The 12,894-nt window shown below is 45.0% G+C and overlaps 3 protein-coding genes across 9 annotated transcripts in view; 2 read left to right on the top strand and 1 right to left on the bottom strand.

The window, feature by feature from the left end:
* Nucleotides 1–222: 222 nt before the first annotated feature.
* LOC121594135 (endoplasmic reticulum-Golgi intermediate compartment protein 2) lies at nucleotides 223–4,723 on the top strand. Of its 3 annotated transcripts, none has more exons than XM_041917136.1 (6): nucleotides 223–490; nucleotides 573–728; nucleotides 797–1,074; nucleotides 1,149–1,335; nucleotides 1,399–1,509; nucleotides 4,076–4,723. In XM_041917136.1, the coding sequence occupies exons 1-6, from the start codon at nucleotides 382–384 to the stop codon at nucleotides 4,348–4,350; spliced, it is 1,116 nt and encodes a 371-aa protein (XP_041773070.1). In that variant the 5' UTR covers nucleotides 223–381; the 3' UTR covers nucleotides 4,351–4,723. The 3 variants fall into 3 exon arrangements, with proteins under 3 accessions (XP_041773070.1, XP_041773069.1, XP_041773071.1); XM_041917135.1 differs by having other exon boundaries at nucleotides 223–514; XM_041917137.1 differs by having other exon boundaries at nucleotides 398–490; nucleotides 556–728.
* LOC121594134 (sugar transporter ERD6-like) lies at nucleotides 1,806–3,933 on the bottom strand. Its single transcript, XM_041917134.1, has 3 exons — nucleotides 3,334–3,933; nucleotides 2,964–3,254; nucleotides 1,806–2,895 (listed from the first exon to the last, which is right to left on the bottom strand). The coding sequence occupies exons 1-3, from the start codon at nucleotides 3,371–3,373 to the stop codon at nucleotides 1,838–1,840; spliced, it is 1,389 nt and encodes a 462-aa protein (XP_041773068.1). The 5' UTR covers nucleotides 3,374–3,933; the 3' UTR covers nucleotides 1,806–1,837.
* Nucleotides 4,724–6,711: 1,988 nt separating the features above from the next.
* Nucleotides 6,712–12,894, top strand: part of LOC121594132 (dipeptidyl peptidase 4) — a 15,402-nt gene continuing 9,219 nt past the window's right edge. The window contains exons 1-2 of one of the 5 annotated variants that reach the window (XM_041917131.1): nucleotides 6,712–6,984; nucleotides 7,081–7,451. The gene's annotated coding sequence lies outside the window, so the exon portion shown is untranslated. The other 4 variants (XM_041917129.1, XM_041917132.1, XM_041917130.1 and 1 more) reach the window with 4 other exon arrangements.

Genomic DNA, 12,894 nt, shown 5'->3' with positions numbered 1-12,894 from the left:
GTGCTTTGCTTATTTAACTTGGAATTATTTAGGATTTACTAAAATGTGAAATAAATTAGACAAAATCTTTGAACAAATAATTCCGAACAAATTCATTCCGATCCGTTTTACTTACGCAATGCCCATCCCTAGAAGGAAATCGAAGACTGATGTTCAGTTCAGTTGGCAGCAGTGCGTTTTGAAAGCAAAATACCAAGGTGGGTACAGAAGATTGTCTATTTATCTTGTACACAGCTGTTCAAAGCTGTAAACTTCATACGTCAGCTTATGTATGCAAAAAAAAAAAACGCAAACCAAAACATTGCCGTCCAATAAACATTGCCCAAAAGCCGCAAACAGTCCGGACTGTGTAGAACGGCATAACAACTATTTTTTCGTAATATGCTCCGCTACAGAGGTGTTAAACAAGCTCTAGATGCCGTTTCCCGACTGGATGCATTTCCCAAAGTAAAGGAAGAATTCGTACAACCAACGCGTGTCGGTGGAACATGTAAAGCTGGAGCCTCTGCATTGGGTTAAAAAACAAGAATGGCGCATATTAATTATCCATTACAGAAACATTTATTTTGCAGTATCCCTCATCAGTCGACTGGTGATTGTGTTTCTAATCTACCACGAAGTAACATACTACTTGGACTCGCGATTGGTATTTACCTTCGTTCCCGATACGGATCTGCAGTCGAAGCTGAAGGTACACATTGACCTAACGGTTGCAATGCCATGCAAATGTAAGTCATTGTGCCACGTTGTGGCTGCATTCGTTACAATACTAAACCCAAATAAATCCTTTTTGTAGCGATAGGAGCCGATATTTTAGATTCAACCAACCAAAACGTTTTCTCGTTTGGTATACTGCAAGAGGAAGACACCTGGTTCGAGCTGTGTCCTAGTCAGCGCGTGCATTTCGACTACATGCAGCATCACAACTCGTACCTACGGAACGAGTATCACTCGATAGCGGAAATTTTGTACAAATCGGACCACGCCGTCGTGTACAGCATGCCCGAGCGGGTCATCATTCCAGAAAAGCCGCACGATGCGTGCCGCATTCACGGTGTGCTCACGCTGAACAAGGTTGGTAGGAAAGAGTATTTCTTCAAATGCACTAGCCAATGCTAATTCCAATGCTGTTTATTGCATTATTGTAGGTTGCGGGCAATTTTCACATTACTGTCGGCAAAACGATACATTTCTCCCGCGGACACATCCATTTAAACAGCATTTTTGCCAACACGCAAACCAACTTTTCCCACCGAATCAATCGATTCAGTTTCGGGGATCACACCGCCGGAATCATCCATCCACTCGAAGGAGATGAAAAACTTTTCGACAATGGTAAAATGCTGCTACCTTAACCACCTGCCGCATGGCAATTTATATGTATTCCATCCTTCCCAGGGCAAGTGATGATGCAGTACTTTATTGAAGTCGTTCCGACGGATGTGCAAAAGTTTTACTCCCATTCCAAAACGTACCAGTACACTGTGCGGGAAAATTTGCAACTTATCGGTGAGTAACAGCGCGTGCCTGCGTACTTATTCATCACGAACGGTACACGTTCCTGGGTCGCAAACAATTGCCGATAAGAGCAAATCGTAATGGGCGGCTAGCGGAGGCGAGATGCTTATCTTTACCGTTATGACGGGGAAAAGAGATTTACTTATCGTGCGCGGTACAGGACGCGCAAACGTGAAGCAATACGCAATCGCGGTAGACTTTAGCAACTAGACTTGCACCGATTTGACGTTGATTATAATTTTTATCTTCCAACCAGGGAAGACAACGGAAAAGAAGAGAAGGCCACGTTTAGGGGGAGGACGATTTGAATGCCCGATTTTTATTTTTTCTTGTGCATGTACATGTGAACCGCTTCGCGAGGGTATTTGCCCCTTGTGTCCGGTATCGTGAGTACAGCGATCAGGCACTTGAGCAAAATCACACCCGAAAACACGAGCGTCTTGATGTACGTGTTCGTGAGCGTGCTGGGCACGTTGAAGTAGATGATGTACACCACCATGTGGCCCACGTACTCGCAGATCAGTATTGACGACACGGACAGGGCGCGCTTCTTGGGCGGGAACGCTTCCGAGAGCATAATTTCCGACACCGGCAGCATACCGAACGTGTTGAACACCTCTGCTACGATGTAGAGGAAGGGCGGTATCCAGGTAGCGACCACGTCGTACGTCGCGAGAATAATACCAAGCGCCAGCATGAACGTGCCCGTGAACGTGGATGAAATGCCGTACATGAACCGTCGCGGTAGCAGATCGATGATCAGGATCGCAAACAGCGAGCCGGCAAACTTGCTCAGCATCAGTATGGACGGGGCCCAGTTGTGCGTGAACAGGCCGAGCGTGAACATGAGCGACATCAGCGACATCTTGGCCGTGTTCATCGAGTAGTTGAAGAACAGCAGGTTGGCCAGCTTCACCAGCAGCACCAGCTGGAACGGTGGGAAGTTGCCCTGGCTGAGGAAGAACGGCGAAAGGCTTTCGCTTTCCGACGCGAGCGTCTTCATATCCTCAAACTCGTCCATCAGCGAGGGCGACTCCATCGAAAGGCCGCGCAGCTTGATCAGGTTCGACCGTGCCTCCGACTCGTTGCCGGACGTCGTGAGCGTGTGGATGGGAGATTCGACCACCAGGAACCAGGAGCACAGCAGGGCAAAGGTGGCGAGCGGCAGGATGACGATGCCGATGGCACGATTCGCGTGCATGTTCGGTTCCACCACGAATATCGGGTTGGTCGTAACCATCGACAGGATGGTAAACAGTGCAATGCCACCAATGATGGACGACACCAGTATGGCGACCAGCTTGCCCCGATAGTTGCGCGAAGCGATCTCGCCCACGTAGATGATCGAAACGACGTGAGCGATCCCATGTCCAAAGCCTGCGCAAAGCGAACGGAAAATTAGGGAACACTGAACAGAATGGCCGTGCTGACATACCCGAACACACCTGCTATAATACGGGTAGCCACTGTGGCCGCATAATACGTGGGCATTGCGATGAAAAATACGCCGTTGATAATAAAGAAGAACGCCGATAGCATTATCCAGACACGCGTTGGCAGCAAGTTTTTCGTGCCGGCCACAATCAGTATGATAAATCCGCACCCGGTGAAGAAGGACAAAATGGCGAACCGAAACTCGTCGACCGAAATGCCGACCGCCCATCGATTGCCGGACATGTACAGATGCATAATGCTCCAGCCGATGTGCATGCCGCCACAGAACAGGAGCATCATACCTATGAAGAGGTTGGAACGGGGGAGATAACGTTTACCAAACCGTTCACCACATTTCATTGTGGCGTGTACACTACTCACTGCACAAAATGCAGGACAGCTGCTTGAAGAATCCAGCCATGTCTTCGCCAGCAGGATTCTAGGGCTTTAAACGGCACTGTATGCACCCACTCACTACTGTGTACGCTTTGGATGGACGGATGGACGGCGGCGTTGAACGGCCCGAACACGACTGAAGCAACTCCGCCAGAACACTGAAGGTTGCCCGTTTGTACGCAAAACCAGTGAACACTGGCAGACCCCCTCTGGCCTCTCGTCGTATCTATTCCTTAATCTTTATCCGCCAGCCCAGTATCGAAGGCAACCGGCACTTGGGTATGGCCAGTGGAAGAAGTTTGAATTTTACACCAGTGCTACTTGCACGTATTGCTCCCCTACTAGCGCGGGGCAAATCCCTTTTCTCCTTCTGTTTTATGTTTTTTTTTTTCGGGCGAACTCTATCGATGCGATTATCGATACACGTTATCAGTAGCGTTTTTTTTGTTGGGTTGGTGATAAAATCGGTAACGGTTGTCGTGAAGGTGTTTAGGCCACCCCCCGTCCGTATCAGGTAAAACGCATTTTAGATACCATTCCCTCTCCATTAACCCGATGTTTGCATTTTACGACCCAACCTCGTGTGTGCCGTACTTTGTTTTCCTCTCCTTGAATCCACATTGACGTACGTTCTGCAGTGTCGGAGGAGAGCACACAGATTAATTCAGATTACAACACCGCCATTATTCTTCTTCCTTTGATCTTTGTTTTCTTCTTCTTCTCCCAGATATCGACAAGGGTATGCAGGGTGTAGCGGGAATCTACTTCAAGTACGATATGTCTGCCCTGCGGGTGCTAGTTCGCCAGGATCGGGACAGTATTGCACACTTTGTTGTGCGGCTCTCGTCAATAATTGCCGGCATAGTGGTGATATCCGGCATGCTCAGCAAGTGCATGCATCTTATTGGAGATGCGTGCTGCAAGCGGCGGTACAACGACGAACCAATAGCACGGAACAACGACAGGACGGCAACCGTCAAAGGGGCCGTTATTGTAAGCTGACAAGATGGCGCACAGCGGACGCGCGAAAGACACGGGTAGCGTTTTTAACGATAAGCAGGAGCGGTGAAGCACATTCAGATCTGAAATAAATCCCTATTGGTGTGATAAAAGTGGTTAGCTTGTTATCATTTGTCGATTGGAGGTGCAAAAGAAATAAGAAGAGAGCATGAAGCGTTTAATTGGAATATTATGCAGCTGATGCACATTGCTTGATCAGTGCTGCAATTTAATTTTTTTTAATTGGCCAACCTGGTCTCGAAGGCAATATTTTGCACGGTTGTTTAGTTAGTGTCACATGTAGTAACATAGTACTGATGAATGCTTTCGTTAATTCTTGATTATTCAAAAATAAATAAATTCACAAATAAATACATATCTTGTATTATTTTTGCATTTCTCTGTGACTATCAGTCTGCAAGTAATACAACATCAAATATAACTACTGGTTGGTGCTCGGTCCGTTGACAATTTTTGATCTAACACGAAATAAAAAAAACTGCGTCATACTTACACACCTTGTAAGCTGATGGGTTACAGATACCTAGTTATTATTCAACCATTTAAATTTATTCAAAAAATGTAAAACAAAAACAAAACATTTCGGCATTTACATCCAATTTTGCTTTTTCCATGAATCATATGATAAGCGAATTCTTACGCCACTTCCGACGAGCCTTGACTTCGATTAGGCAAAAAGTACATCATGATTAATGTGTTTATCGTAGCGGAATTTGGGGCAAGTATGCCATACGGGGCAAGAGTGCCACCAAGCATTTTTCCTTAAAAACTTTAATTTAATGATCAATTGTGTATACAGTTGATTGCTTTCCAATGACTAGGTATTCTGAGCCTAATTTCATATAGACCAATCGATATTTCCCATTGTTTTAAACTGATTTATATTGAGTTTCAAAAGTGAGCAGAATATTATAATTTTTTAATCCAACCAAATAAGCTCTCAAAAATCGTGCGAACAATCAACCGAGAAAATATTTACACCACCGTATAGCTGAGAAAACGTGAAATTTTTTGTGGGGTTAGTTGAAAAAAAATTTCTTTTTGTCACTGAAAAATTGAATTTCAAAAAAGTTACAACTTTTGGGGCAAGTGTGCCATCTCTGTTTGGGGCAAGTGTGCCACCATCTTTCATAGGCGCGAGCTGTCAAAAATGTAAACATTGTTGTAGCGTGCTGCAGAATGGTGCGCTATTGTGAGCGGATTCCACCCCGGAAAAACAGAACAGTAACAAACCATATTGTGGTACAGTTGGTGGTCAAAAAGGGTTCATTGAGGACTAAATACATGTGGGAATACATATACTAGTGGTATAAACGTAATAATTTCCAATTATCTAAGAAACACGGTTATTTTAACCAGGTGGCCGTCTTGCCCCATACGAGTGGCACTCTTGCCCCATAGCCCAAAAAACAACGTCTTTTTGGACCCTTTTTAAAACGCTTCAAAAACTGTTTTGTTTGCACTTTTTTCAAGCGAAACTCATTTATAAGTGAAGAAATAGATGTAAAATGGTTATGATATTTAAATCGGCTTTTGAAAAACACGTTTTAGTGAGTTATAACTTGAAATGCTTAAGGTGGCACACTTGCCCCAAGTTCCGCTAGATACTTATCTCTTTTCTACGTTGCATTCATCATAATGTATGCGATAAGATTACAAAATTTTGAAACGATCAAGCAGCCAAATATGTTTGTTTCACTAAGGTCATTTCCACGTATCTGTTTTTCAGTTCATTAAAATGGCATTACCTAGTTGCTCCATTCATTAGCACTCAACATGCAGCTTACCAGAACTAAAATGGTTTAACGAAAAACAATGAACATAAGTATTAAAAATTCAATTGCATCTGACCACGTGCAATAAATCTACCTGATTATCGATATGTAAGTCCATTTATGCATTTGATACGTGTCTGAGTGAGAGAGAGATAGCAACAACAGTCTTGAGGCGAAAGAACTCCGCAGGAGCCAAAGCCTCTTTAAACTGTTCCAACAACAACAACAACAACAACAACAGTCATAAGTATCATTGGTACTTTAACCACTGGATCCAGTAATTTCATCAACAAACATCCCATCCTTAGAGATATACCCAGCACCGACAGATCATGTTGCGATCTGTTCCCGCATACCATAAGTCTGATTGAAAGAATAGCAGCTTCAAAATTCACTTATCGATGATCGGAAGCCACAGAAGGACCTTGTTCGGAGATGTAGTGCGGGACATTACCGATACATCGGCTCTGTTAGAGATCAAACAGATCGAAGTAACCTCAGCCAGCACAACTGCTGCTGCGGTGTGGTTCATCTCAGCAGTCTGGTGATAAATTAAAAGGATAGTTTTACCCGTGTCCTCGATCAAGTCAGACGTTGCAAACGTTATTGCCGTAGGAAGATTTGATATAAATGGAACGTTTGGGAATTTCAAAACTTAGAAAATTATAATGTCTGGAAGACGAAGGTCGAATTCATCCTTATCCAAGAAGGTTTAAGGCAGTAGTTGACAAGCGATGGACCAGGTAACACGATGGTCAGTGCGATGACATTACGAAAAGGCCACATTGACTTCGAAGGTATCGATTTAACAAAAAAAAAAGTGTGAAGCGTTTTGCTGATAGTAAGGATATCGAGCATCATATATTCGAGATGGAAGAATTGGAGGATAAAACATCAAGAGTGGCACTTAACGATGCTTTATTTGTCCCGAGTTTAGAGATATACTTGGTGTTCATGAAGAAGCATGAAGAAGTTCTTTCTGACTTAAGCGGTTGTTGAATCGTGAAGGATCAGAAGGTTTTTGCAGCAGCTACTATTTCAAGGGAATTGTATTGTGCCCACAAAGCAATGACTGTGAAGAGCATTCTGTTAAAAAGAAGTCGAGATACAGTGTGCATCGTAGCGGAGTTCCACTACTAGCCACACACGTTCCAGGGGGCGAGGGATAGTCCCGAACGTGACATGTGGATAAGAACCATGAACGAAGCACACCATATATCGGAGCATGCTAAGTGTCCCCTCGCGAAAGGATGCCATTAAGAATTCATGCTAATGGATTCTGGACAACGGAATGTACAATAGAAGAAGGTAGGTGAAGTCCATACATATAAACGATGAGTTTCAGAGTCCGTTTCAGAGGTGCTCTTCTGCATAGATGCATACGGAAGTAAAGTACACTTTTGTCATCCATAAAGTCTATTAAATACGATTAGTCTTTTTCTATTTGGCGTAACGTCCATCGCGGACATGCCGACCTATACAGGCATTCTAGACTTATTCAGTACCACGCAGCCGGATAGTCAATCCTTGCTACTGGGGGACAGACGGTTAATAAGCCATTCGAGTTGACGACTGTATTATGAGATAGCCGCTAAAAAGAGCCCTTGTTAATCCGCTCCTACGCTCACGTAAATTACACACTTGAATTCGGAAGCAATACTTTGATCTTTACGCACCATGGCTTCTCGTCAACATTCCCTTAGAAGTACCAACAATGCGTGTTTTTTTAACACACATGAATTTTTTAACTAGACCATTAATGGGGTGCAGTGCAAGGTAAGAGTAACGAACTTGACGTCAGAAACGTTCGAATCTCACTGGGGTTTGATACATCGCACATTGATGCGCCCGGTGGTCCTCTACGGACACGATTTCTGGACCATCCGAGCGGAGCATGCAAACGCTCTGGGCGTGTTTGAGCGACGCATCCTCTGGACCATCTTTGGCGGTGTGTTCGAGCATGGAGCGTGGAGGAGAAGGATGAACTACGAGCTAGCTGCGCTGTAGTGCAAACCGAGCATCCTGACGGTGGCAAAGGCTGGCAGGACATGATGGTTGAGGCATGTCATGAGGATGCCGGACAAATGCCCCACCAAGAAGGTGTTTGACACCGATCGCCAGTTCGGCATAAGGCGCAGGGGAGCACAGCGAACTCGATGGTTGGACCAGGTGAAGCGAGACCTGTCGGAAATCGGGTGTCTACATGGATGGGAGGCTGCAGCCAGGGACCGAGCATCCTGGAGAATGATTGTTGACCATGTCACATCGACGTGTTCTATCGTGAGCAGACCAACAAGAGAGAAAGAGAAAGAGAGAGACAAAGAGAGAGAGAGACAAAGAGAGAGAGAGAGAGAGAGAGAGAGAGAGAGAGAGAGAGAGAGATAGAGAGAGAGAGAGAAAGAGAGAGAGAGAGAGAGAGAGAGAGAGAGAGAGAGAGAGAGAGAGAGAGAGAGAGAGAGAGAGATCATAATAAAAATTGATCGTCAACTTGATCGACCTAATAGCAACATGATGGCCATGGGTTTAAACCTAAATGATTCGAGTCTTCTTAAAATAGGACTAACTTTTTTTCTATGGATAAATCTATAAGTCATTAATAGTCAATAATAGACAGTTGTTAAGCCAAATGTTGTTAATGTTATGCTTTTTCCTTTTTTTTCCTGCTAACATGAATATGAAATATCACAGTCAAAAATTTCAAATATAAAATTTATATTTAATAGCTTGGATGCTTTTTGCTTAGTTTACATCCATACAATGAATACCATTTTGCTTATAAACAACGCAACGCCCATTTAGTCTTGAGTGTTTTCAAAGGTAAGGAGAAGAATAATACAATTTTCTGCTTTTGGTAACATGCAATTTTTTAAATTTTTGTTTGTCGGTTTTTTTTGCTGAGAAAGTGTTTGCATCGGTCATCCTTAATTTTATATATCTATTTTTTGTTATGTACTACACTAGATATGCGGTAAATTTGAGGCTTCCTGGATAGCTTTGTTTAAATTGTGTATCGGGATACCGTTTTCACATATTGATTAGTGCACTTATGGGTTGTGTTGCATGCAAAAAACAGGCTATTCAACTCCATATTAGTCGCTATTGTGAAGCTAAGTGAACTTTTGGCTAAGGAATGACGGTTGCCCGTCTATCAGGGGCTTCGTACCTTTTTACATTTATGTTTTCAGTGATTTTTCAAGATATCAAGCCTAATATTTTACAAGAGCATAGTTACTGATTCTTGGCTCCGTATGTGTGGAAGTACAAAGGAGGAGCCGTTATAACGATGAACTATACGAAATGTACGGTAACTTCACTGTCGTGTAGCGTATCAAGCTCGCCAGGATCCAGTGGGCTGGCCATGTTGTAAGCATGGAAACGGACGACCCAGCTCGTTAAGTATTTTTAGGCCATACACAAGGACGGAGGAGGTGTGGTAGGCCCAAACTGAGTTGGCACCATTAAGCCCCGTATAACGGATTGGCAGACGAAGACGTGAGCGGTTTCGGACAGTCCTGAAGCAGGCCAATACCGCAAAACGGATGTAGTGCCTGATAAGTGAGTAAGTATAGCTAAAAATTATCCTCAGCGACGTATAAAAAAGTGTTTCGATAAGTGGTCCAAACAACTGTCCACGAAGTCTCAAAGTCAGAAGGAAGACAATGATCTACCACGAAGTATATTTAAAATAACGATCGATGACGTAGTTGGTGGTTTTTGGTTTTTGGCTGGATATTTGATAGATGATAGTTTCAATTAATTTTAAATCTTAAACGCATGCTATGGTTTTACCAATTCCTTACGATTTTCAATTTTGTATGGAAAAATACCAATTACAGTCTGAACTCACTGCTCGAACTTCAATTCCCTGCCAACTATTTAATGTATTAAGCATGTTTTTTCCGCGACAATAAAAAAAAACTTTTTTCTCAACAGCCCATGAAATTTGTGTGATTTTTTTTTCCAAAAAAACTGGTTTTTACATATAAACACAGGCTTTTTAATTGAACTGTCAACCAACTATCGAGCGCCATCCGTCGAGGAGCAATGTTTACTATAGCATTAAAAAAAAAACGTTGTGCAACGTTTCCATCATTTCAAATCCTTACCACGTGGCATCGGTCGTGAACACGCGGCCAATGTTGTTTATTGATACAAGTACATCAGGAACATTTTCAAATCCCGCCCCCCAAAACGGAAGCTTTCAAACCCCATACACTATGTGTGGATAGTTTATGTCCCGTTTATAGGAGGGTGCCGTCCCCATTTGGGTAAAATCCACGCAAACAATACGAGTGTCGCAGTACCAGTAACAGGAGGAAGGGCACGGGTTCGCGTGGAATTGTGGATCGCGATCCCCCCCCCCCCACTCGGTGGTCATTTTCTCTGCAGCGTGACCTGCACAAAGCACGCTACATGGATGGGTGGAATGTAGAGACTAACACGGGGAGGGGGTGGGTGTGCTGGGCAAGTTGCTTTATGCCATAACTTTTCCAAGGTGTCCAGCTTAAGGAAATCAATGTATGTGGCGTGTGGGGACAAACGAATAATGACTGCAGACCGTAATACATTCGCCACTCGCCCCTCTGCCCGCTTATATGCCAGCACAGGCAGCACTCGGCTAGGGTGGTTCTAATTTTATCATTTCGCCGTTACAAATGAAACGACCAGAACGCTATGATGTGTCGCAGAACGAAACGGTCGCAATTCTTTGACGCGTTTTGAAGCATTGATTTTTTCCGATGGTATAATGGGCAAAAAACAAGAACCCTACCGGACGTGGAGCCGGGTGGATAGATAGGGTGGAGGTATTTAAAAAAATAAGAGTGTCATAGAAAATAGATCATCAAGCACCAAATCTGCACGAAAGTCATCGGATCGTGATGAGTCACAGCGATATTTTTAGAACCAGACCGGGCGAGGGGAATTGTGGTGGCCGCCCCACCTCGCCTAGATATCGTCATTCGCGCCTCTAACACTATTTGGAGTGTGACCTAATGGCAGTTGTAGCAATCAAAATGAGCGAAAAGGAGGAGAGAGGGAAAAAAACACAACATTTATAAAAACAGACGCGCCGCTGCCGCTTTTGCTTGGTTGGTGTCGTCACACAGGACGGGCGACCGCGATGCGACAATTTTAAAACCGTCCACAACAACGCTCGACCGCTTTATCCCATTCGCGAAAAGGAAGCCGGGGTGAGGAAAACCGCGTCCGCACAGTCCATGTGTCAAAGTGTGTGCGCGCGCGCGCACACGTGTGTGTGTGTCAGGGTGTCTGTGTGTACGTGTGTGCCCGGGATGTGACAGGAGTCAGCGCTGGGCTGATAGGGTGGGAGGGTGCGGGATGGACCAGCGGACTGAAGGAGGGGGGGGGGGGGGGGGTCGCTGGGGTCGAAGCGGTGGGAAAATTTTCTCACCATCATCCATCCATCTCAGCAGCCAGTGTGGCAGCAGCACTCAGCCGAGTGAGGAGGCAAAAGGGCCCGCCGTGCTGTTTGTTGCGCGTCAGTAGTAGCGTTAGTCGCGTCGCTGGCCTTTTTGGCAAGGGAAGAGCTGGTGTACTTCGCCGTGGTCCGGGCCATCGGTTGGTCGGTAGTAGAACGTCCGCGTCGTCGTCTTCGTCGTCGTTCCCGGAGGATTGGATGGCACAAACCATCGGTCAGTTCTGTTTCGATGGTAGCGACATGGTGGTCTAACAATCGTTGGCTGTGTGCTTGTGTGAAAGGTAAAAAAAAATCAAATGCTAAAGAAAAGAGAGAACAAAAAAGTGAGCTCCAAATATTTTCCAACATCGATCCTATCTGGCAAGGACGGATCTTCCCCTGGTGTTGGCGCAATGTGCAGTGTGTCAAAGTGTGTAGTTTGCTCTTTAGCAAAAATATCGGGGCTTTCAAAAAGGCAGCGCTTTGCCGAAAAAATGCTGTGAATGCTGGATGTTGAGAAAAATTTTAGTAGCAGAAAACTGAAAATCTGGTTCCGTCAGGGTCTCCGCTTGGTGTTGCGGTAATCGAAAAGAAATCCTTCACCTCATCCTCCTCACCCCAGCAAAAAAGCCCCATTTACGTATGTGCGCGAATGCGACGGAGTGACGGTGCGTGACAGAGGCGCACGGAGAAGAGAGAACCCCCGAAACGGGAGATCTTGGGAGTGAAAATGAGCCTACGAAACACGGTACGGATGACACATACACACAGGAAGCAAAAAAGGATACTACGATTTTCCAGTGCAGTGTGAGAGCGGCCAAGGCTGGAGATAGAGAGAAAGAGAGTGTTTGTGTGGTGCTAGCCGTGCGGAGAAAAAGCTTGTGTTTTTTGTAACTGCGGGAGCAAGGTGTCCCACGGATATCCCGGTTCTCGGTCGCAGCTCCTACTCGGCGTGCTGGGGTCGGTTTACTCCGAGGCACTGCGCAGGTCTGGCGCTTCTAGTGTTCTTCAGCATTTTTCATCCTTCCTGCTCCTGCCTACCACGCAGTGTAGGAACATACAGAGAGAGAGAGAGATAGAGAGAGCGGATGGATTAAGTATAGCGACTCTAGAGAATATGATGGAGAAGGTGGAAGGAAGGGTGCATCGAGGTATCATGCGAAAATGCCGAACGCGTTTAGTCCTAGATGAAATGGGGGGGGGGGGAAGAAACCAAAGAAAAAAAAGCTACTTTCCAAACGAAATGGACTTGCACGGCGCGACAGTGAGATTGAGTCCGCCGTTCGGGTATATACATGACAGGTACGAAGTTCTTGTGTTCTTGAACCACCG

This window comes from Anopheles merus, chromosome 2L (assembly GCF_017562075.2).
Source record: "Anopheles merus strain MAF chromosome 2L, AmerM5.1, whole genome shotgun sequence".
Lineage (NCBI taxonomy): Eukaryota > Metazoa > Arthropoda > Insecta > Diptera > Culicidae > Anopheles > Anopheles merus.
Note: the sequence above shows the minus strand (reverse complement) of the source record. Positions and strands in the feature narration are given on the sequence as shown.

Coding starts and splice junctions, on each gene's coding strand:
- LOC121594135 (XM_041917135.1), top strand. CDS start 382: ATGCTCCGCTACAGAGGTGTTAAACAAGCTCTAGATGCCGTTTCCCGA. Junction 729..796: donor GGTTGCAATGCCATGCAAAT/GTAAGTCATTGT, acceptor TCCTTTTTGTAG/CGATAGGAGCCGATATTTTA. Junction 1,075..1,148: donor GTGTGCTCACGCTGAACAAG/GTTGGTAGGAAA, acceptor GCATTATTGTAG/GTTGCGGGCAATTTTCACAT.
- LOC121594134 (XM_041917134.1), bottom strand. CDS start 3,373: ATGGCTGGATTCTTCAAGCAGCTGTCCTGCATTTTGTGCA. Junction 3,255..3,333: donor GCTGTCCTGCATTTTGTGCA/GTGAGTAGTGTA, acceptor ACCTCTTCATAG/GTATGATGCTCCTGTTCTGT. Junction 2,896..2,963: donor GGCTACCCGTATTATAGCAG/GTGTGTTCGGGT, acceptor CGCTTTGCGCAG/GCTTTGGACATGGGATCGCT.